The 25,633-nt window shown below is 36.4% G+C and overlaps 3 protein-coding genes across 3 annotated transcripts in view; 2 read left to right on the top strand and 1 right to left on the bottom strand.

Annotated features, from left to right (window-relative positions):
• Positions 1-15,780, bottom strand: part of LOC132178003 (2-oxoglutarate-dependent dioxygenase 19-like) — a 17,543-nt gene extending 1,763 nt beyond the window's left edge. The window contains exon 1 of the mRNA XM_059590473.1: positions 15,441-15,780. Coding sequence (XP_059446456.1) covers positions 15,441-15,780 — 340 coding nt within the window. The remainder of the gene's footprint in view (positions 1-15,440) is intronic.
• A 3,876-nt stretch (positions 15,781-19,656) lies between these two features.
• LOC132178840 (2-oxoglutarate-dependent dioxygenase 19-like) lies at positions 19,657-21,253 on the top strand. The gene is made up of 4 exons (XM_059591403.1): positions 19,657-19,903; positions 20,006-20,241; positions 20,462-20,789; positions 20,888-21,253. The coding sequence occupies exons 1-4, from the start codon at positions 19,682-19,684 to the stop codon at positions 21,140-21,142; spliced, it is 1,041 nt and encodes a 346-aa protein (XP_059447386.1). The 5' UTR covers positions 19,657-19,681; the 3' UTR covers positions 21,143-21,253.
• A 1,032-nt stretch (positions 21,254-22,285) lies between these two features.
• LOC132178673 (2-oxoglutarate-dependent dioxygenase 19-like) lies at positions 22,286-25,111 on the top strand. The gene is made up of 4 exons (XM_059591163.1): positions 22,286-22,564; positions 22,653-22,888; positions 23,947-24,274; positions 24,676-25,111. Exons 1-4 carry the CDS (start codon positions 22,346-22,348, stop codon positions 24,928-24,930), a joined length of 1,038 nt encoding a protein of 345 aa, XP_059447146.1. The 5' UTR covers positions 22,286-22,345; the 3' UTR covers positions 24,931-25,111.
• Positions 25,112-25,633: the final 522 nt, after the last annotated feature.

Genomic DNA, 25,633 nt, shown 5'->3' with positions numbered 1-25,633 from the left:
TATTGTCGCATCATCTCTACGTAATTGAGTGGAGGCTTCAACATTTGCTTCATCAACAAAGACCATATTACCCCCAACACATTCACCTTCCTGGTATACGTCATCACTGAGTCTTTCGTCATCTTTTGTATTATCTCCCTTTTGTACTGTTGGAATATCATAGATGTCCCTATTGATCCACTTCTGCACCACTTTCCAATTACCACCCAATTTGGGATCATCCAAGTAAAACACTTGCGAAGCTTGACATGCTAAGATGAACGGGTCGGATTCACACCATGTACGAGAAGTAATAACAATCGTGAAGCCTTGGTCCATTTGTATTCCTGTTGCACTCCCAGTGTCCCACCAATCGCACTCAAACAAGTACACGAGATTTTGGCCAGGGTAACGTAACTCTAGAATATTTTTTAACTCACCAAAATACTCAGTTATTGAGGTTTCGTCCTCACCTGAAACAGGAACACCACTGTTCTGGGTAGTACGAGTTTCTGCACATTCTTTCGTGTGGTACCTAACACCATTCACGATGCAACCTCTGTACGATCTAACATGACGATCAGGCCCGCATGCAAAATCATATAATTGTTTTGAGCCATTGTCTGCAGTACACCCACTATTGTATAAACGTTTATGGAACCAACGTTCAAAGTTAGCCTCATGCTTTTTATCAATGTCACGGCCGCCTTCTCTTTTGATCATATTATAATGTTCACTGCATGAAAAATAAACATATTCGTAAATGATCATCACCGCTAAAATTATAACATGTCGTAACAGGTAAAACACAAAGACCATTACTAAACTTACTCCAAATATGAGGCCGTTTCGTTACAGTTGGTAAGCACATACCATCGTGCCCTACCAAAATCATTAGCATTCAGTGTTACTAATTTAGCTGCTCCTAACGGCTGAACTCGTTGGGAGAACACATCCAAGCGCTGGCTCATTTCTACTTCCTCAACGTCAACATTTCTCCGTTCACGGTTCCATCTTGTCTCAATCCCCCGAAGATACCTGGAACAGAAGGTCAAGCTCTCCTCAGCTAAGTAACACTCGGCAATAGACCCCTCTGGCCGCGCTTTGTTACGCGTCCACTTCTTATATCTTCCAAGTTCTCTTTCGAACGGATACATCCAACGGTTTTGTACAAGACCAGCAAGCTCGGCCTCCCGAGGTAAATGAAGTGCTAGATGGATCATAACATCAAAAAAAGCTGGCAGAAATATTTTTTCCATTTTGCATAAAATTATTACAATGTCGACTTTCATTTGTTTCAGGATATCAACTTTCAACGTCCGTGCACATAACTGCGTAAAAAAGGTACTCAACTCGGTCAATGTTGTTCGTATTTCCGACGTAGAGAAATTTTGAATTGCAACAGGAAGCAAGCGCTGTAAGAAGACATGACAATCGTGGCTTTTCATACCCGAAATTTTTCCAGGAAGCTTGTTCACACATCGACCAATGTTAGATGCATACCCGTCAGGAAATTTAACACCTGACAACCACTCACATAAACTCTTCTTCTCATCTCTTGTCAATGTGTACTTCGCAAGTGGCATCTTATAGGTTTCACCATTTGGCTGCACATGCAATTCTTTACGTATACCCATCAACTGTAAATCTCTTCGTGCCTTGACTGTGTCCTTGGTCTTCCCATCAATATTCATCAACGCACATAAGATACTTTCACATATGTTCTTCTCAATATGCATTACATCTAAATTGTGACGTACTTTCAAACTTGACCAATAAGGCAACTCAAAGAAAATACTTCTCTTCTTCCAATTCAACACAACATCTGTGTACTTTCTCTTTCTCCCGCTTGTTTTTCAAAATTGTAAACCCTCAGCATCCCTTAGCTGTTTCAACAATTGACTTGCAGACAATTCTTCAGGTTCCAATCTATGCTCCTCTGTACCATCGAACAAATCTCCTCTTTTTCGCCATGGATGCTCTTGAGGAAGCCACCGACGATGACACATAAAGCACACCTTATGCCCATACTTCAAATACCTGAACGATGTATCCTTATTACATACTGGACATGCAAGCTTTCCATTTGTAGACCACCCAGATAATTTTTCATATGCGAAAAAATCATTTATAGTCCATAGTAATGTCGCATGCAATTGAAATGTCTCTTTCTTTGATGCATCGCACACGCGTATGCCTTCATTCCATAAATCTTTCAAGTCATCAACCAATGGGCGCAAATATACATCAAGATTCTTTCCGGGATCTGAAGGCCCAGGGATAATAAGGGACAACATCAAATTTGGACTCTTCATACACATCCACGGAGGGAGATTGTACACCGTGAACATTAATGCCCATATGCTATATGTTGTACTCATATTACCATATGGGTTGAAATCATCACTTGCTAAACCAAGCCGCACATTGCGGGAATCACTTGCAAACCACTCATGTCTTTTATCAAACTCTTTCCATACAATAGAATCGGCAGGGTGTCTGAGAGTATTGCCATCATCTTCTCGACCTTCTTTGTGCCACCGCATTTCCTTGGCCATTTCTTTTGTCATAAACAACCGTTGTAACCTTGATTTTATTGGGAACTACCGTAAGACCTTTTGAGGAATATTACTTTTTTTTCCTTTGCCATCAATCCATCTTGAATTGTTGCACTTTGGGCATACCACTTTGTCTGCATGTTCTTTCCAAAAAAGCACACAACCATTCTTGCATGCGTGTATCTTATCGTAACCGAATCCCACGTGTCGCCTAAACTGTATTGCTTCTCTATACAAGCGTGGCAATGTCTCTCCATCTGGGAGGGCCATCTTTATCAAGTCAATCATCATATCAAACGCCTTGTTACTCATGTTGCAGAACGCCTTTATATGAAGCATCTTCAGTACAAAAGCAATTTGTGTAAATTTCTTGCAGCCTGGATAAAGTTCTCGTAAACCATCTTCCCATAATTGGTAGAAGGAGCTTGTTTGTTCGTGATCATCAGTTGTGGGGCCCTATGAAGTAGAAGATTCTCCGATGTTAGCATCAACAAATGTCCCCATACATACATCGTCTAACAATTCTTCAACCGCATCAACCTCCTCCATCATTTCACTTGTATGTGTGTGCATGTTTGTAGAAGTGTTTACCCTAAAATGATCTTCTTCCCCGTGAAATATCCATCGAGTGTATGTCGGAGTAAATCCATTCATATACAAGTGACCCTTCACCTCGCTAATATGAGAATAATATCGATTTGCACAATCACGGCATGGACACTTTGTCATATCACGCGAATCAACTGATTTAACTGCCATTCCCATGAATTCTTCCACACCTTTTTGAAATCGCTCTGAACATCGAGTACTTTCCCGCATCCAACTCCTATCCATATTGATGTCCCTATTAGAGGTTATTCGTTGCGTACATGTACGCACACAAGGGAATTAGAAGATCAGATTCTTAAGAATTAATAGAATTAAATGGGAGGTCTGTTCTCAAATATTGATGCTAGCTCAATGCCATGTTACCTAACAAAATATTCTAGAAGTGGGTTAGTAGTTTAGAACAAATTTCTATTTGTAATTTATTTACTTCTTTAGCTCAATGACAGTTTTACATTTTTTACCATTGTTGTTAGCTTTGATATTTATTATAGAATGTTGTCTTGCTTCAAGTTTACTGTGCTACTTTCTTATTGAACTTAAATGAAAAAGACAATACAATCATATACTATACCAACTTTGATAACATAAGTTGATGTGAACTAGAAAATTAATAACATAATCCTAATATAAGAATAAGACTTAATACTAATAAACAAGTAATAATAAGAGAAGAAGCAAGGTTTAATGGGTTACAAGAGAAGAAGAGAGGTTTAATGCAACCACAAGATAAGAAGGGAGAGATGCAGTGGGAATACAAGTTTTCAGACGATCACGTGTGCGATCGATCGCACCACCAGAGAGTAAAACCTCACTGGTTGTGCGATCGATCGCACTATCAGGGGCTTTAGCACGTAGTGCGATCGATCGCACAACCAGAGAGTAAAACCTCTCTGGTTGTGCGATGGATCGCAATACGTGCTGAAGCCCCTGATATTGCGATCGATCGCACAACCAGAGAGGCTTTACTCTCTGGTGGTGCGATCGATCGCAATATCAGGGTCTTCAGCACGTAGTGCGATCGATCGCACCACCAGAGAGGTTTTACTTGTAGTGATTGCGATCGATCGCACTATCATCTATCCCACAAACAGTTTATGCTTTACTCCAATCAACACATATCTCTACAAACCCCACATTTATACAGGTAAACAATTAATGACATGGCTATACATGACCGTGTGTGCACCCACCCACCCGTGCATATGAATACATACACATAATTAACCATATGTTACATCAAACTAATCAAATAATACAACATGGCTCTAGAATGTTAATTTATAGGTAATGTCATAAATTTTATTTTTCATATATCCTCCCCAATTTGCAGTACTATTAATTACCCTGGCCATGAATAGTTAGGGGTGGCAACTTCTTGTGTTTCGAGTTCGGGTTGTGTTAAGGTATGCGTATAAGACTATACGGATCAACGCTAAGTTTACACATTTAATTAAACGAGTCAGACTTTTTAATTATAACTCGCTAAATCCATGTTGAGTTTGTGTCGGGTTTGCAGGTCGTGTCATAAATGAATGACCTTTATGAATGGGGATAATAAACAAAGTTTTAGATGTGTATTTTTCTTATTGCTTGTCTTGCATACTACACACTTTGTTCAAGAATGATCAATTTCTCTCTTCTCTTCCTACATTGTTGCTCTTCATTTGGTGTGTGATCCATGACTCGGATTGCAACATTTGGTCACCGTTAATCCACGTACCTGTACCACAAATTATCTTGCGTCTGATTTGGAGCCAAATACTTGTTTTCATGTTACTTGTAAGGCAAGGGTGTTTCTTTTGTTATGTTTTTTATGTGATTGTTTTCAACTATTTCTAAGTTGGTATCTTAGGGTCAGAGATGTAAATAGGTGCAACAGAATTAGTGGCAACCTTGCGTCAGGTTATTTTTGGTACCCTTATCCACTATTTAGCTCTTCAATGATTATGGCTCACATATTTTATTGTCAAGTATGTGTACCCTATCATTAGCAACTTAAGATTATTGGCTCAAATATTTTATTTTTATTGTGTTTTCTTATGAAAAAAAATTGTAAGTAACATATTTTATTGTCAAGTACGCTGTTTCTCACTCTTTCAGGCACCATAACTTTGAGGAAGACATCACTATAAAAATTGTCTTATTGAAACAGGGTCACTATTAATTTCAAGTCCCTAAGGACCTAGTCTCAAGATACTTAAACCCAGTTAGCAGACCAAGAGATCCATATAAAAGAGAAGTGCATCTTAAATCCTAGGTGATTAGTCCCTAATACCATAATGACACTAATCAAGCCAATTCTTGGCAAATTAATTTTTGGTGAGATTTCCACCGGCAGGTCCCCTGCACGAGGGCGAGGGGTGTGTACATTGAAAAATATTCAAGAAGAAGCCTGAGATAGAACTAGGGCTGGCCGCTTAGATATGAGCTTCTGGAAACCATTTATTAATGAACTCCAAGTGCCGGATCGAAGATACTTGCAAGAACACAACAGTTGGTAGCAACTGAAAATTGTTCCAACCAATTGAACAGACAAAGATCACACTATGGCATTTACTACAACAACAACTACATAAAAAGAGATTTTTTGGGGATGGGGTTGGGGGAGGAGAAATGACAAATAATTTTCAAAATTAAAATTTTGTGGTATTATTAATTAGCTTATTAACCCAAAATTCATAGACTTATTGGTAGTACAATATCATTAAAGTGAGATAAAAGCCATACTTGACAATAAAAAAATCAATACCAATTTTGCATTACTTTGTTTGAATTTTCTAGTGTCAATGTAGATCGTGTTAAACGTTTTGGACGAACTATTTTCATTATTATGGCTATTGGGGCCTAATTGCTAGCTGGTTCGTTCAAGGGTGGAACTTATACTCTTACTATTTAATTTCATTGGTAATTTTGAGTTATTGTTGAGTTTATTATTTGATTTTTTTGATGGACGCATGCTTAGGATCGAAGCAGAACCTTCTGATTTATATGCCAAATACTTGTTGCTTTAGCCAAATACTTGTTTTCATATATAATCACTATGGATGAGTATAAGAGTATATAGGTTAAATTTTGTCCGACCCTAAATTGTTAAGAGTATATAGGCAACAAAATGAAGAGCAAAATTGAATAAATTTACACCCAACACAAGCTTGAAATGATCAAATATTAGCCTTCTACTATGTTTGAAAATATCCCAATACTAAAAATCACAGGAAACAATGTAGAAACCGCAAAAATCAACCATTTTAGATGCAAAACTGCAACCCATGAACATTGCTGCTGCCCAATAGAAAGAGAAGAAGAGAGGAGAAACTCATACTGGAGAGAAAGCTGCAGGAGAGCGTTAAGTGCGCCAGAGTGAGAGCTGGCAGAGAGAGGTGCGCCGGAAAGAGAGCTGCCGGAGAGAGAACCTTGCGTCGGAGAACTGAGTGAGAGAGAGCGATCGAGAGAGAGAGTGAGAGTGAGAGTGAGTGCTGAATCCTGTATTTCCTCCGAAAATATGAACTGAGTGAGAGTGAGAGTGAGAGTGCTGCAGCTAAGGCACGTTTAGGGTATCATTTCATTGTTTTCCTCCGAAAATTTGAGCCCCCCACCAGTTTTTAGCAGATGGCGGCAAATTATTTGGTGTAGCTCATTTAGTGGCTATTTGGGGCATTGTTCTTAAAAAAAAAAAAAAATTGACAAAAATATATATAAAAAAAGGCTCCAAAATAAATGAGAAAAATATAAAAAAACATGAAGCAAGTTGTAATTTATTTTTTGAAAAAAATTTCGTTTTTTTTTTTCAATTATTTTATTATTTATTTGTTAAAATAATAGGGGTATTATATGAATATTAAAAATAAGTGGCATTTTTATACAATTTGGTTGTTCGGGAGGCTACTTTAGTATCTTTTTATAATTTTCCAAAAAAAAAAATTATACTACCAATTTTTTAATTTTTATTTATTTATTTATTTGTAATTTTTCTCTTATAATATGTTTTTACTATTATAATATTAACTAAAAATTTCCGTTTATAAATTTTTTATGATAAAGATCATTAAGTTGATATTTCTCTTATAATTAGTTATAAAATAATACAAAATCCAAAGATAATATAAGATCAATATAACTAAGGCACTAAGATAATATAAAAAGCTAATAGTTCAATTGAATGTTGGATTGAACCTTCAATTGAATGTTCGATTGAACCTTCAAGTGTATCTAGTTTGATCTATCAATTGATCATATTACAGTCAATGGAACTAATTCATTAGGATCGCTAGGATGTTTGATCGAACATTTAATCCTATCGCGATCAATCGAACTAATTCAGTACGATCGATCGGACATTTGATTCTATTATGATCAATCGAACTAATTCATTACTATCGATCAGATGTTTGATCGAACGATTGATCCTATCGCGATCAATCAAACTAATCTATTAAGATCGATCAGATGTTTGATTGATCATTTAATCATATCACGATCAATCGAACTAATTCATTATGATCAATCGGATGTTTGATCAAACATTTGATCCCATTACGATCGATCAGACTAATATGTAATAGTATCGATCAGAATTGATTTTATCAAATGTTTGATTGAACCTTCAATCATGTCAAGTTGTATTGATTGTATCCCGATCAATTTAAGTAATGCACTAATATAATATAAAATGCTTAGACTTCAATTCAATGTTCGATCGAACATTTAATTTGTTTGAATTTTGTTCGATCATTTGATCTTATCACGATCGATCGATCGAATGCACTAGGTAGGACCAATCGGATATTTGATCAAACCTTCAATTTCAATTGTTTCAATCATTTGATCTTATCACGATCAATCGAACTAATTCATTATAATTGATCGGATATTCGATCAAACCTTCAATTTCAATTGTTTCAATCATTTGATCTTATCACGATCAATCGAACTAATTCATTATGATTGATCGGATATTCGATCAAACCTTCAATTTAATTGTTTCAAGTTTCATCGATCATTTGATCCTATCATGATCGATTGAACAAATGTACTATGATCAACCGGATATTTGAATGAACCTTTAATTTCAATTGTTTCAATTTTGATTGTCACTTGATCCTATCATTTCATTGTATCACTATCAAAGTTGTTGTACATTATTCAATAAAAATTAAAATTAAATTAAAAAAAAAAAAATTAAATTCTGCCTATCTTTTAACATTCTGTTACTGCGATCGATCGCATCTTGGGTGCGATCGATCGCAGTCACAGAATGTATACGTTTGTACATTCTGTAACTACGATCGATCGCACCTTGGGTGCGATCGATCGCAGTCACAGAAACAACATGCCCATGCCATATGCTGGCCGAGTACGATCGATCGCACCATTTGTGCGATCGATCGCACTCGGCCAGCACATCACGTGACCTATTTTAGGTCACTTTCCCCCCACACCCACATATTTTTCTTCTCCAACCAGCACCCACCTCCGGCACTCCTCCACCTTTTTTCACCACCTCTACCACACAGCCACCTCATGGTTCTCTTCTTCGGCAACCATACCAGGTATTTTTCACCACCTTTAATTTACACCCCATTCCCCATTCCCATCAACACCCCAACCCCGATTACTTCCCCAACATTTTCTTTTTTCTCATATTTCTGCAATTGTGGGTGTTCATCCACCCACATTGCTTTGTTGTGGTTGGATTTTGTTGTTTTTGCAGGGGGTTTTGAGCGGAGTTGGTTTGTTCTTCAATTTTGGCTATCTCTAGTGCACACCAAGTGTTTGTCAAAAGTCCCCAATCAAGCTCATCATGCCAAGAGCTCGAGCTTCGTCCTCCCGAGGGTCCGATACCAGAGCCATTTGTCCCCCGCCCACTTTTGAGGAGCGGGAGCTGCTATTTGAGACCACCTTCGCCATTCGCGAAGACTTTCAAAATCTTGAGGCGACTCATTGGGCGGTCGCCGAGTTCAAGCGACGGGGGCTCAACAAGCTTTTCAAGCCGGTCACCACCACAGCCTACAGAAAATTGGTGATCGAGTTCTATGCCAACCTGTCGCATGACTGCAACAACGTGGCGGCCCTCTCTTCCAAAGTGAAAGGCAAAGCTATTGACGTAACACGGGCCGACATTGCTGCTGCCCTTCAATGCAATCATGAGCACCCTCCAGAAGCCGCACAACTTGCTGAGCAACCGGCCAGATTCTACGTGGCGGAAATCATTGAGGACATGTGCGATGGGCAATATGCTGATTCCCATCATAATGCCGGCAGCCGATCGAAGCTACCTCAACGGCTTTGGTTTGTGGACTCCATATTACACCGTAATGCTTTTCCTTGGGGCACAAATCTCAGAGGCGGGATCAATTTCTTCAAACACTCTACGCCTTCCATAAAGATGCTTGGTACTCCATTCCCGACATAATTTGGAACAAATTCAGAAATTTTGGAATGGGGTGCACGTTGGAGGAGCGGAGTCCACACATTCATGGGGGTTGCTTTCCCATACTTAATCTCGTACATCCTTCGGAAGAAAGGCATCAAGGGTACCGCAGCTGATGAGCCAGTCACTACTACTCCCATATTTGGCATTCGCCAATGGAACAAGAGCTTGTCCCACATGCCCCGGGGACCAGCAGCTGGTGCGGAAGAGAGTGAGGCCGAGCCGATGGCCGAAGATGAACCTGAAGTTGAGCCAGAGGCATCTGAGGAGGAGGAACAAAACCGCTCACTTATTGAAGAAATAGCGGGCCTTCGGAGAGAGGTGGCTGGCCAAAGAAAGGAGGCATCCAAAACTTTCAAATTGATGGACAAACGCCTAGACACCTTAGAAGAATTGATGCAGTCCATTCTCACCCGGTTGCCACCGCCATCTGCAGGAGCATCATCTTCTAGACAGCAGTGAGCAGGGACCACCGTCTGGCTGAAGACATTAAACTTAGCGCTCATGGGAGGCACCCCCTAGTTTACCCTTTTTATTTTGTTTAGTATGTTTTAAGTTAATCTTCTTATTTGTCTTTAGTTTTGTTTCTTTTTATTTGTCTTTAGTTTTTAAACTTAGCACTCATGGGAGGCACCCCCTAGTTTACCCTTTTTATTTTGTTTAGTATGTTTTAAGTTAATCTTTTTATTTGTCTTTAGTTTTGTTTCAATATATTCATCATATCATATATATACACTATTAGATATGTAAAATTTAATATGTAAAATTTAATATGAATTATGAAATGGGAATTAAGAATTAAGAATTAAGAATTAAGAATTAAGTTTTCATTCGGGGAATTAAATCCCATTTGGTTAGGAATCATTTGGGGAATCCACTTAAAACTGAAGTCTTCAAATTAGTCCGAATGAAAACTTTATCCTCCAAATGAAACTCCTAACCAAATGGCAAATATATACAAATTAAAATCTTTCTTTAAGAGGATGGAATTGAAATAGAAGAATTTTTCCTTTTTTTTTTAAAAAAAAAAAACGTATATATATATATATATATTGAAACAACTGTACATATGGAATATTAAGTGAAAGGGAGACCTTTATTTTTACGGTTAAAATTTTATTTCGTTATATTTAACGGTGCATATTGTGTCACTTTATTTGAAAATTTTAAACAATGTAGTGATATATACAAAATTTTAGTGGATGCTATTGGGCATCAAATTTTTATTTTTATTTTTATTTTATTTTATTTTATTTTTTTTAATTTTCCTGCATACTCTTTAGGGTCGACAAAGTCGACCCTAATACTTAAGCATTAGGAGTCGACCCTAATGATCACTCTTTAGCGTCCACAAAAAGTGGACGCTATTGGTGGTTAAATGTATTTTTTTTAAATTTTTTTTAATTCCTACACACACTCTTTAGCGTCGACTTTGTCGCCCCTAATACTTAAGCATTAGGGTCGACTCTCAAGTCGACCCTAATGATAACTCTTTAGCGTCCACTAAAAGTGGACGCTATTGGTTATGAATATTAGGTTTTTTTAATTTTTTTTTAATTCCTCCCCACACTCTTTAGGGTCGACAAAAGTCGACCCTAATACTTAAGCATTAGGGTCGACACCCAAGTCGACCCTAATGATAACTCTTTAGCGTCCACAAAAAGTGGACGCTATTGGTGGTTAAATGTATTTTTTTTTAATTTTTTTTAATTCCTGCACACACTCTTTAGGGTCGACTTTGTCGCCCCTAATACTTAAGCATTAGGGTTGACACCCAAGTCGACCCTAATGATAACTCTTTAGCGTCCAGAAAAAGTGGACGCTATTGGTGGTTAAATGGATTTTTTTTTTAATTTTTTTTAATTCCTCCCCACACTCTTTAGGGTCGACTTTGTCGACCCTAATACTTAAGCATTAGGGTCGACACCCAAGTCGACCCTAATGATAACTCTTTAGCGTCCACAAAAAGTGGACGCTATTGGTGGTTAAATGGATTTTTTTTTTAAATTTTTTTTAATTCCTCCCCACACTCTTTAGGGTCGACTTTGTCGACCCTAATACTTAAGCATTAGGGTCGACACCCAAGTCGACCCTAATGATAACTCTTTAGCGTCCACTAAAAGTGGACGCTATTGGTTATGAATATTAGGTTTTTAAAATTTTTTTTTTAATTCCTCCCCACTCTCTTTAGGGTCGACACTCAAGTCGACCCTAATGATAACTCTTTAGCGTCCACTCTTAGTGGACGCTATTGGTGGTTAAATGGATTTTTTTTTTTTAATTTTTTTTAATTCCTCCCGGCACTCTTTAGGGTCGACTTTGTCGACCCTAATACTTAAGCATTAGGGTCGACTCTCAAGTCGACCCTAATGATCACTCTTCAGCGTCCACTCTTAGTGGACGCTATTGGTAAATAAAATGATTTTTTTAAAAAAAATTTTTAATTCATCCATACACTCTTTAGGGTCGACTTTGTCAACCCTAATGATTAGGCATTAGCGTCGACTTGAAAAGTCGACGCTAATGATCTTTTTCCCGCCTTTTGAATATTTCCCGCGAGTATATTAGGGTCGAGTTATTAGCGTCCACCCTAGAGTGGACGCTATTATTCATCTTTTGGGTCGACTATTAGCGTCCACTTGGATGTGGACGCTAATACATAACTATTAGGGGCGACTTTCAAAAGTCGCCCCTAATAGTTGAGTATTAGGGGCGACTTTATAGTCGCCCCTAATGAGTCGCCCCTGATGACTCAGTTTCTTGTAGTGACAGAGGTAATGATATATTTTATTTTGTTTTGTAACAATTGTTAACTGTTAGAAACTTCTAGTTACAGCGATTCATTTTAGAACTTACATATATTTGCATCATATTATAGAGTAATTAAGAATTTTTGTATTGATTATTATTGGTTCACAACTCATTTGCAGGTAATGCAGATTAAGAGTTGGGGGATGAATATGTTCAGTTGGGCGCCACACGTCGTTTATCATCACTATTTGTTAAGTTATATATACATACTATTGTTTATTGTTTTGTATATAGTTAGATCAAACTATATGTTTGTTGAGATTAATTGAAACTTATTTCTAGTAGATAGTCCAGAAGTGTTTTATTGTATATTTGTTTTGCCTTATGTTAGAACGTGTTTTCGATGTATATATATGTTTTGTTCTGTGCTGTGTTGGAATGTAGTATGTGTGTTGGATTTTGTTTAATGAAGTTGTGTTGGATATATATTATTGGATATTGGATATTGGATATATATTATTAATGAAGTTGTGTTGTGTTGGATATATATATTGGATATTGAATATTAGATAGAGGTTTGGTACGGACACAACACAAACCCAACTCATGGCCAACTTCTCTCCTACGTGTAAAAAAATTTGAATTTTAAACTAAACAAATTGTCTTTTTTCCCAAATTTTCGGAATCCCAAAATCCTCTCTCTCAATTTCTTTTGTTGTTAAATGACACGTAAGAGAGAAGTTGGCCATAAGTTGGATTTATGTTGTGACTTTAACATTTTCCATCCAATATATATATCCAACACAACACAACTTCATTAATAATATATATCCAATATCCAATAATATATATTCAACACAACTGAATTTAACAATATCCAATATCCAATATATATATCCAACACAATACAACTTCATTAATAATATATATCCAATATCCAATAATATATATCCAACACAACTTCATTAAACAAAATCCAATATCCAATATATATATCCAACACAACACAACTTCATTAATAATATATATCCAATATCCAATAATATATATTCAACACAACTGAATTTAACAATATCCAATATCCAATATATATATCCAACACAACACAACTTCATTAATAATATATATCAAATATCCAATATCCAATAATATATATCCAACATAACTGCATTAAACAAAATCCAACAACTTTATTAATAGGAAAATGTTAAAGTCACAACATAAATCCAACTTATGGCCAACTTCTCTCTTACGTGTCATTTAACAACAAAAGAAATTGAGAGAGAGGATTTTGGGGATTCCGAAAATTTGGGAAAAAAGACAATTTGTTTGGTTTAAAATTCAAATTTTTTTACACGTATGAGAGAAGTTGGCCATGAGTTGGGTTTGTGTTGTGTCCGTATCAAACCTCATATTGGATATTGGATTTTGTTTAATGAAGTTGTATTGGATATATATTATTAGATATTGGATATATGATATATATTATTAATGAAGTTGTGTTGTGTTGGATATATATATTGGATATTGGATTTTGTTTAATGAAGTTGTGTTGGATATATATTATTGGATATTGGATATTGGATATTGGATTTTGTTTAATGAAGTTGTGTTGGATATATATTATTGGATATTGGATATTGGATTTTGTTTAATGAAGTTGTGTTGGATATATATTATTGGATATTGGATATTGGATATATATTATTAATGAAGTTGTGTTGTGTTGGATATATATATTGGATATTGGATTTTATTTAATGAAGTTGTATTGGATATATATATTATTTGAACCTCATAGTATGTTATTGTAATTGCTAATGGGTGGGCTGGAACTATTAGTAGCTATATTAAAAACTTGCTTAGAAACTTGAAGTCTAGTTTAACTTGAGTTTCTTGGAAGAATGTTGAAAGAAATTATGAGGTGGGTTGTTGTGGTTGAGCTACTTCTAAGTAGAGTGTGGTTGTTGGAAGTGAATTTTGAGCTAATTTAATAAAACTTTTTAGAGGATGTATTGTATTGGATTATGTATTGGATTTGATTGGATTGGATTATGTATTGGATTGTATTGGATTATGGATTGGAATATCAGGAATATTGGAATATTGTAATTATTGTTTTGGAATATCAGGAATATAATTGGAATATCAAAAAAAAATTATTGTATTGGAATATCAAAAAAAAAAATATTTATATAGTTTTTGACGTGTCAATCGGTGCGACACGTCAAAAAATATACGTATAAACTTTTGACGTGGCATTCTTACCACGTGAAAAAAAAAAAAAAAAAAAAATTGACGTGTTGTTCCCAACACGTCAAAAGTTTTTGACGTTGCACTATAGACACGTCAAAAATTTGGAATTTTTGACACCTACTCTTTTAACCGTTGATGAACGTAAAAAACCACACGTCAAAAACTCCCAGTCAAAACTTATCATCATTTTTGTAGTGACATCATATTCCAAGAATGGGGCATAACTCCCGAATTAAGCGTATCAATTACAGCTTGACTAACCTCATCTCCCATAAGCTGCCAGTGTTTCTGGAAAAATCCAGCAGGTAGCCGGAGCCTTAAAATGGGCCATTTGTTTAAGTGCATATCCCACTTCCTCTGTAAAAGCCTTCAGTAATTCTTCGTTCATAGCATCTGACACCCTTTGGTTGAGAGGCTGTAAACACTCTTCCATATCCCTAACATGACTGGCAGTTAGAAGGCCAAAAAAATAATTGACAAAGGCTACCTGGATGTCGTCAAAAGTTTCCCACCTTGTACCTGTTTCATCTTCAATCTTCATAATGCTATTGGATTTCCATCTTTGGTTTGCACGAGCATGGAAATTTTTTTCGAATTTCGATCTCCATTCCTAAACCAATCAGCCTTCGCCCTCTGTTTCCATTTTTCATCTTGTTGGTCCAACAGAATTTCAAGCTCCATCCGAATCTATTTTACTTCCTCCCCTGCCTGATCATGAATTCTATCATAGGTTGAATTTAGCCTCTATTGCAGCCGTGTGATGGGAAATTTTGTTGACCCATTATTCTTCATCTGCCACTGTGTTATCTCGTGCTTGCAACTTGACAATTTTTGTCCAATCCGATTCCAAAGATCACCTTGGACAAGGGTGCGATTCCATGCATGTTCACACACCTCCTGGTAGTCCTTCCCAACGGCCCAACTAGCTTCAAATCTAAATCTTTTTCCTTTCGAAAATCCAACCCTTTGCCCATACAGAGAAGCAATAAGTACTGCATGGTCCGAGGTGGTAACAGCCTCCACGTAAATTTCAGTTTCTGGAAAAAATTCTCTCCAGCTCGGATTGGCAAACCCTCTGTCCAGGCACTCTTTTATAAAGGCTTGGTCCTCTCTGCAATTAATCCATGTAAATTTAGGACCTCTATACCCCAAATCAGAGAGATCACAATACTCCAGAGCTAGTTGAAAGTCCCTCATCTGACTACTTGACCTTTCTCTTACAAAAACGTTGTCACCCCAAAATAATGCCAATCCCCCTCCTTTCCTATACAATCCACCACATATAAATTTTGAAACCCTAGCTTACAACGAATCACATCCATCTTTTCCTTACGAAGTTTGGTTTCCATAAGGAAAACCAAACTGGGACACTTCTCCTTTATTATCCAACAAAGGTCTTTAACTATCCAAAAGTTCTTAAGCCCTCAACAGTTCTACCTTAGAATCTTCATTGCAGTCGGCAGGGTTGTTCCTCAGCCTCCGCCATCCCCAAACCATTTTGGATAAACCACTTGAGAATTTGGATCTTCATTCCCAGACCCCACGAATTTCACTTCTCCATTAATTTCTCTTTTTTTTACCTTCTACTCGACATAGCCACAGTCTCTAACTCTCCATCTATTATCTCCGCTTTTTTCTTTCTCAACCAATTTGACATAGAGTCACCACCACCTCCATTATTTTCCTCCAATTTCCCTTTAGAGAATTCCTTAGCAGATTGCAATGTTCTCTAGATCTCCACGTCAGCCATAACCAGTCCAGTATACATGGCCGAGTTTGGACTTTTGTTTGGGCTTGATAAAACTTGGCCACCCGCTCCTTTCCTGCACCACTTATGATCCCCATCCTCGTCATCCATAAATCGTAGAGCCTTGCTATTTGGAGAAAAGCTTGATTTGTTGACCACGCTTGAATACAAAGATCCACTTTCCATATTCTGCTTTCTCCTCTCACTCTGGCACAACAGAATTTGCTTTCCATTTTGAGATCCTTTTTGAAAATGATCCTTTTCTTTTTGAACCCTAGCAAGATACGATGCCGCCACTCCTCCGTGATTCAAGCCCTCTTCTCTGCCTGTTTCCTTAAACAGCTTGGAATGTTTAGGGTTTGGAAAACTCTCCCCAGTGCCGCCACCCTCACCGTGATACTGAGAACCACAGCCGTGATACTGAGAGCCGCCGCCGTGATACTGAGAGCTGCCGCCGTCAGCCGCGTTGGTATGGGTGCCTTCTTCTGTATCATGATCATAGTAATTTACGAGACACATTCTACAATTTATGGGCAAAAATAAAGTTTACAAATGGTGGATAAAACAGATTGAAATATCCTAAAATTTTCTTTAAATTTGAAATTCTCAAATTCATAAATTTTTTCCGTTCATCTCATCGAAACAGGAATCGGATCCTCTCCATTTCATTTGAAATTGAGAGAATCCATTTGAAATGGAGAGAATCCAGTTCACGGCTCAGATCTTTCTAAAAGGTCTAACGGTGAAAACTTGCCACGTCCTTAAAAGTTACTTAATGGAGGAAAAGAAAAAAAGTTGAAGTTAACGAGTTCTAAAAGTGTACACTCTCTGTCATTCCCCATGAAACTTTACACAGTAATCTCGGCTGCAACAGTCGTCTTTTTTCCTTTATTTCGTAGTAATGGTGGACATAATTTTCTTCTTCATCTTCCTTTTTCCTTTGTTTCGTAGCAATGACTCTTTCCCCTCCATGGCCATATGAAATGGCAGGGTTCTCCGATTGGTAATCGAAAAATGATGTTTTGAAAATGTTGGAATTTTCTTCTCTTTTCCATTCCAATGCTAAATCGAATTTTTCCTGACGTCACATAAATTTCAGAATGTGAATTTAATGGACAGTTTATAGACCTTGATTAATTATCGACCATGATTAATTTCTTGTAACAGAAAAGGCAACAAATTCTGCAATTTTTTTTTTTTTTTTAAATGAATTAGATTTCATATACCACTAAAACAAATACACCAAAACTAGCAACCAACTGAACGCAAAATAAATAAATAAATAAATAAAATTAGAAAAAAACTGAAGGCAAAACGACACCAAAAGCCTAATAAAAAGCACTATTTGTTATTTTTTTAGTATTTCGTCTTCGTTGTTACTTTTAAGCATCTCAGAAGTTGACAGACAGTAGAAGCTTTGATGGTAAGGTGGTGAAAGAGATTGGGTCCATTGGGAGGTATATTATGTAAGGACCTCATCTTTTGCCTGAAACTTACAAGTGAGCTTTGTATGAGTATGAGTGCGTGCAGGTGCAGAGGTGAAAATGTTCGGATTCGAGCTTATTTTAACTGAATAGTACTTAGTAATGTTGCTCTTTCAGCACTAGTAGTAGGTGGCTCGACGCAAATCTTTGAGCTTTGGGGTGTAGAGAAGCTTCGGTGCCTGATAATACATAGTGTGGTCAGAGCAGGCAAGGGCAAGGCAACCCCTCACTTATACTCTGTTACACTCTGTTTATGGGAACTAAAACAGAGGAAGTGGCCAACTGGTTTAGACGTGCAACGACGTGGCCTATTGCAATTGTTGATGATGCAAACAACTTAACAACAAGGTATTTGCTTTAATGATTCCCAAATGTAAAACATGACTTGGTGGTATTAAAACAATGAAGACATAGACTCCATAAAAGTAGGTTAGCAAATGAATCAACTTACTCCTTTGCGATCAGAGGGACGTGAAGCCAATTCTTTCTTGGTGACAACATGGCCTTTATTTAAGCCCACAAAGAGGCTAGTATTTGGCTGTTTATAAAAAAATGATGATGATTGATGAAGAACCCGAAAGAAGGAATGATTGCCAACGCGGAGAAGTCTGTTGTTTCGTACGGCCATGGAGTCAGCTAAAGAGAGAGTCATCGCTAGTGAATATCACGGCGTTTCTCACCCGTAAGTCTGCAACCAGAGTTTGGAGACGAAGACGACGAAGAAGATGATGTCCACCATGACGGCAAAACAAAGGCAAAATGTCGACGTTGTAGCTGAAACCAGTGTGTAAAGTGTAAACTTTTGGGTAACGACTGAGAGCGCACGCACTTTTAGAACCCGTTAACTTCAACGTTTTATTTTCCTCCGTTAACTAGCTTTTTCTTCGTTTTAAAAACTTGGACAATTTTTCACCGTTAGATATTTTAGAAAAATCTGAACCGTCAACTGGATCCTCTCCATTTCAAATGAAATGGAGAGGATCCGATTCCATCGAAACATTTAAAATAAGCTATCTTTCAGCATTTAATAAGGAAACATGGCTTAGGATCAGGATTTACTGAAATTTTTAAGAAATTTCAGTTTCTGAAATTTCAAATCTAAGCTGTCAATTTTTTATTCAAGGGTTATTATTTTATTAGTAGTGGGACACGTGGTAAAACAATAGCCCTTAGATGAAAAATTGACGACCTACATCTAAAATTTAAGAAACTAGAATTTCTCTAAGAATTTTAGTGGATTCAGATCCCATGGCTTAAAAGATTACTTATTTTAGACCCTTATTAATGGATGAAATTTATGAATTTAAGAATTTTAAATTTAAAGAGAATGACAATAAGAGAGAAAAATAGCCCACCACCAAATGATTATTTCCGCTAATCAATTACTCTATTCCCCTTATTAAATTAGCAAACTAATTGATTATTTCCACTAATCAATTAGTGTGGGGCCACATGGCACATCCAACATGTGGCCGGCCCCACACTAATATGAGCAAAGTTTTCAACAACTTCGTACCGGACAAGAAAAATAATTATACGACCAAAATAGATATGTTAGCATATTTTCTCCATAACGATGCTAAAAGAAACGACACCAAGGACGACCCTGTTTTTAGTAGTGAATTTCTTATTTATATATTAATTAATTAAATAAATAAATGAAAATTTATATCCTTCTCATGATTGATGTTATTTATCCTTGGACTTATAAATTAATTAAATAAATGAAAAGTTATATATCCTTCTCAACTCTAAACTCCACTAGTTGTAATAAAATACGAAAAATAATATTTACCTAATAATTTCGTATCTAATAAAAAGCTAAACCTCATCAAACTGGAAGGCATCCCCTATTCATCAACCCAAGATGATAAGCATCAAAGCACTGGTGGCTGAATCAACTGGTCTCACCTCCATCCCTCCCAGTTACACCTTCACCCGGAGCCCAGATGATGAACCAGTTTCGGATGACCCAGAGGACTCAATCCCCATCGTTGACTTCTCTCTGCTCACCTCCGGTACTCCTGATCAACGATCCAAAACCATCGATCAACTCGGCAAAGCATGCCAAGACTGGGGCTTCTTCAGGGTAAACGCATTACGCATGCACTATATATATATATATATATGGTTTAAGTAAGTAGTACATGCATGTGTATTAAGGTTGATAATTACTTAGGATGATGATCAGGTGATAAATCACGGTGTGCCGGAGAGCCTGATGAAGGCGATGACCGACGCGTGTGGAGAATTTTTCAATCTGACGGAGGAGGAGAAGCGGGAGTATGGAGGGAAGTATTTGTTGGACCCAATCAGGTGCGGCACCAGCTTTAATACTTCGGTGGATAAAGTGTTGTTTTGGAGAGATTTTCTGAGGATCGTCGTGCATCCCCAATTTCATTCACCAACCAAGCCTCCTGCCTTCAGGTATTACATTTCATTTCTGGAATATTTTACAATTAACCGTCCAGAATCATTGGGTAGTTAAATTAATAGTAATAACTAATGTTGACGGGGATAATAGAACTTTTATGAGCTTTATTTACTGATCATGAGTAGTTAATTATTCAAAGTGGAGAATAATCTATTGTATCTACTATAAAAATTGCATAACTTTCCTCTTTTTCTCTTGTATTTGTTACAACAGAGAGATTTCATTGGAGTACACCAAAAGAACCAGAGAATTATCTAAGGGATTGCTGAAAGGAATATCAATGAGCTTGGGATTGGGAGACACCTACATAGAAAACGCCTTGAATTTGGAATCGGGTTTGCAAATCCTCATTACAAACTTGTATCCGCCTTGTCCGGAGCCGGAACTAGCAATGGGGTTGCCGCCGCATTCCGATCACGGCCTATTGACCCTCCTCATACAAAATGGGATCTCTGGGCTTCAAGTGCAGCATCAAAGCAAGTGGGTCAATGTCAATTCCACTCCCAACGCATTCGTCGTTAACATTGGTGATCAAATGGAGGTACATCACAAATCATATCATGCATTTTATATTAATTTATTTATTATCCTTTTTTTTTGTCTTTGGAATTTTCTAATGGGAAAATTGTTTGACACAAGATTATGAGCAACGGCAAGTACAAGAGTGCCGTACATCGGGCATTTGTGAATGAAAAAGCGACAAGAATGTCGATAGCCGCATTTTTTACGCCATCGCTAGACACGATTGTCAGTCCGGCACCGGAGTTGGTCCACCGTGAAACCAATGGACCTGCATACACTGGAATAAAGTATCAGGACTACATGCAACTGCACCTAAGCAATCAGCTTGATGGCAAAACCAGCTTGGATCATCTTCGAATCTTGCCTGCCTAAACTAGTTGTCTCCATGATGCCGCACCGACATTATTAGTGTTGGTTTATTTTATTTATGTATCTGTTTCTTTTTTAATTAGTTTTTCTTTTCAATAAAGTCCGGGTTTTCCATTTTCCCTAAGTATTGAATTTTTCTTTTTCTAATTAGAGGGTTATGGACACAAATAGACCATAAGAGGGATAGTTACAAATTCACTTAAAAATATAAGAAACTAGGTTTAGTGACATGTTTTGTGGGGTGGGGGGGTGTTTTAGGCTTAAAAAAGGCTTAAAAGGACGAAAAAAGTGGATAATTTTACGACATATTGCAAAAGCGTGTGACTTCTTTTGTTTACCTTATCCATTGTCGTTGGTTACTTTACAAAGACAAAAAAAGGTGACTAATTTTTCGATATTTTGCAAAATGTGACGAAAAATAATTATAAATTTATAGTATTTTAGGTAACAATAAGGTTAGATTTGTTGTCTTGGCCTTCGGGTTGAGGATGGAGTAGATAGGTATGGAGTCTAACTCTCATGGTCGGATTTTTAGTTTCTAGTTGTTTTTTATTTTTGTTTTATATTTGAGCTACCCATACCCTAAATTTAGTCGGCACGAAATAGATCTGATTCTTAAATGTAATTGTACATGGGTTAGCGGTTGACTATGATTTTTCAGAGCTATATGCTCTGTGTTATAAAAGCTTTATGCTCATGAAATTTTATCAATGTAAGTTTCAAATTTTTTTTTTTTTTTTTAAAAAAAAAAGGTCACTTCCAACTTTTTTTTTTTTGACATATTCACACAAGAAGAGGAAAGAGATTCGAACTAATAACCTTCACTTCATAAGGCATGGTCCACACCCAATTAAACTACCTACTATTTAATCAAAATTTAATAATAATTAATTATAAATTTAATGATAATTTTAAAAATCACGTCATTCTTAAAGTGAAATAAGAGACATTAAGAGTTATTATAGAGAATTTCTTATTTATATATTAATTAAATAAATAAACGAAAAGTTGTATCCTTCTCAAATGTACCTCTGGCCCACTTTTGGCTCCGAGCACAATGGCACGTGCAAACATGGGGATACTAACCCTCATCTTTATCACCAGTGGCTTCTACAACTCCACTTGTCGTAATAATATTTACCTAACAATTTCGTATCTAATAAAAAGCTAAACTCATCAAAGGCAACAGCCATTCATCAACCCAAGATGATAAGCATCAAAGCACTGACTGAATCACCTGGTCTCACCTCCATCCCTCCCACATACACCTTCACCCGGAGCCCCGTTGATGAACCAGTTTCGGATGACCCAGAGGACTCAATCCCCATCGTTGACTTCTCTCTGCTCACCTCCGGTACTCCGGATCAACAATCCAAAACCATCGATCAACTCGGCAAAGCATGCCAAGACTGGGGCTTCTTCATGGTAAACGCATGCACTGTATATATATTAAAATGGTTTACATAGTACATCATGTGTATTAAGGTTGATAATTAGTTAGTATGATGATCAGGTGATAAATCACGGTGTGCCGGAGAGCCTGATGAAGGCGATGGCCGACGCGTGTGGAGAGTTTTTCAATCTGACGGAGGAGGAGAAGCGGGAGTATGGAGGGAAGCATGTGTTGGACTCAATCAGGTGCGGCACCAGCTTTAATACCTCCGTGGATAAAGTGTTGTTTTGGAGGGATTTTCTGAAGATCTTCGTGCATCCCCAATTTCATTCACCTTCCAAGCCTGCTGCCTTCAGGTATTACAGTTAACTTCTGCAATATTTTACAACCTTCCAGAAACATTGGCACCGGCTCCTCTGCGGACTAAATGAACTTAGCTCAAAAAAACTTATCTAATAAAGATTTCATTTTTTTTAAGAAAAAATAATAAGGGTAATGACATTTTTTTCATGAACTACAGCACGTTAGCACTTTCTCCATGAACTATTAATTATGACACATGACTCCATCAAACTACTATCATATGATAAAAAGTTCCCTTCTGTTAATAAAAAGGTTAAAATTGACGGCCAATATCATGTGTTATTTTAAATTTTTTTTCCTTTTACTTTTGCCTCAATTTTAAATTGTTTTCATGTGTTAGATTAGGGTTTAAGAGGATATAAACATCATTTTCTCAGTCTAAAGTGAGGGTAAAAATGAAAGAAAAAAATAACATATGACTTGTATATAACCGTTCACTGTTAATTAATTTTAACTCATTAGATTGACAAAAGGAGGCTTTTTGTTATAAAATGGTAATTTGATGGGGTTAAGTATCATAATTGGTAGTTCATGAAAAAAGTGCCAAGATACTATAGTTTATGGGGCAAAAGATAATTACCCCTAAAAAATATTATTTTTAACTTTTATAATGATAACATCTTAAATTTTTTAAAAGATAGAAGGAAAATTTCTTCTTATTGTGATAAATATAGTTTGGATTAAAATAATATTATCCTTGAATGCTGATATCATAATTCTAACCAATCTTTTGAATTAATTTTTTTTTTTAAATAAAAATAAAACGGTCTAAAGGTTGGTTGAAATTATCGTATTAGTATTATTTAATAGTTATAAAATAAAAATATAGTATATAACATTAATTTTTTTTAATAACATGTCTTTCTTAAACACTTCTTTAATAGCACGTGCTATAGGTCATAGGCACTTTTAGATATTCGGTTGGATGAAACCCAATTTATAAGAAATTTATACAGGAACAGAAAATAGAACTTGTTTGAGCTTTATGTACTGTTAGTTATTCAAGATCGAGGAGAATAATCTATTGTATCAACTATAAAAATTACAACAGAGAGATTTCGTTGGAGTACTGCAAAAGAACCAGAGAATTATCTAAGGAGTTGCTGAAAGGAATATCAATGAGCTTGGGATTGGGAGACACCTACATAGAAAACGCCTTGAATTTGGAATCGGGTTTGCAAATCCTCATTGCAAACTTGTATCCGCCTTGTCCGGAGCCGGAGCTAGCAATGGGGATGCCGCCGCATTCCGATCACGGCCTGTTGACCCTCCTCATACAAAATGGGATCTCTGGGCTTCAGGTGCAGCATCAAAGCAAGTGGGTCAATGTCAATTACATTCCAAATGCATTCATCGTTAACGTCGGCGATCACATGGAGGTTAGTCCCAAATCATGCATATATATCAATTTAGGAAAAACTTCGCTTATTACTGATATTTCCTCACTTTTACAATTATATTCTTAAACTTTAAATAGTATCAATTTAAGGTTACTATTTTTAAAAATTTGCAATGTTAATTCTCTCGTCGAAATTATGATATTTTTGTAATTTTATAAGCATTTTAAGGGTATTTTTGATATTTCATTCATCAGTCGTTTGATTTAATATTAAATTTTGACGGAAAGATTGACATTATAAACTTTTAAAAGATATTAATTTTAAATTAACAATTTTTAAAATTCAAAAGTATGATTATAAAGGTGATAAGATAAGTCTTTCTATTAATTTATTAGCATTTTTTCTTTGAATTTTCTAAATGGAACATTTTATGATGCAAGATTATGAGCAACGGGAAGTACAAGAGTGTTGTACATCGGGTATTTGTGAATGAGAAAGCTACAAGAATATCGATAGTCACACCTTTTGGGCCATCGCTAGAAACGGTTGTCAGCCCGGCACCGGAGCTGGTCCACCGTGAAACCAATGCACCTGCATACACTGGAATGAAGTATAAGGACTACCTGCATCTGCAGCAAAGCAGCCAGCTTGATGGCAAAGCCTGCTTGGATCATGTTCGAATCTTGCCTGCCTAAACTAGTTCCCTCTACCTTATCCATGTAACCAAACAAACTTCCTTTTCATTTCCCTGTTTAAGGACTATGATTTTTTTTTTTCTTTTTTCTTTTTTTTTCTTTAGGGATATGTAAATTAATTTCTTGAAATCTCATTGTTCATATTTATATTTTATATTATCAATATTTGTAATTTCTAAGATTTTTAAAAATGTAATAAATGTTACAATCCAAATTTTCTATATTGATAGCGACTATACAGTGATAGGCCCCAAGCAGAGAATAAAAATACAATTAATATTTAATATAATATAAAGATAATACACGTTACAAATCTTCACTTCTGGCAGGAGTTTTACCACAACACAAACAAATAAATAAGATAATACGTTCTGATATCCTAGTGGGACCCAGTCAGAACAAGATAATACTTCACTTAGGTGGGAGTTCAACCATAACAAAATTAGAACTCTACACCAAATCATCATCTCTCCAGATTTAGTCCTTTATTTAAATACAATAACTAATAACATGATAACTGATAATAACCAATTGATAGGTTTGGACCTATCAATTGGTATCAAAGTACAAGGGTATGGCTACTAATTGTGAGAGAATTGAATCTTTGACGTTAAGGCAGACGTATATGACTTTAAGGAAGGCATTCAACGCTTAGAGGAAGGAGCAACTAGCTCCGTTGATCGCATGCAAAGAATTGAAGAAG

This window comes from Corylus avellana, chromosome ca4, assembly GCF_901000735.1.
Source record: "Corylus avellana chromosome ca4, CavTom2PMs-1.0".
Lineage (NCBI taxonomy): Eukaryota > Viridiplantae > Streptophyta > Magnoliopsida > Fagales > Betulaceae > Corylus > Corylus avellana.
Note: the sequence above shows the minus strand (reverse complement) of the source record. Positions and strands in the feature narration are given on the sequence as shown.

Coding starts and splice junctions, on each gene's coding strand:
- LOC132178840 (XM_059591403.1), top strand. CDS start 19,682: ATGATAAGCATCAAAGCACTGGTGGCTGAATCAACTGGTCTCACCTCC. Junction 20,242..20,461: donor ACCAAGCCTCCTGCCTTCAG/GTATTACATTTC, acceptor TTGTTACAACAG/AGAGATTTCATTGGAGTACA. Junction 20,790..20,887: donor ACATTGGTGATCAAATGGAG/GTACATCACAAA, acceptor GTTTGACACAAG/ATTATGAGCAACGGCAAGTA.
- LOC132178673 (XM_059591163.1), top strand. CDS start 22,346: ATGATAAGCATCAAAGCACTGACTGAATCACCTGGTCTCACCTCCATC. Junction 22,565..22,652: donor AAGACTGGGGCTTCTTCATG/GTAAACGCATGC, acceptor TATGATGATCAG/GTGATAAATCACGGTGTGCC. Junction 24,275..24,675: donor ACGTCGGCGATCACATGGAG/GTTAGTCCCAAA, acceptor TTATGATGCAAG/ATTATGAGCAACGGGAAGTA.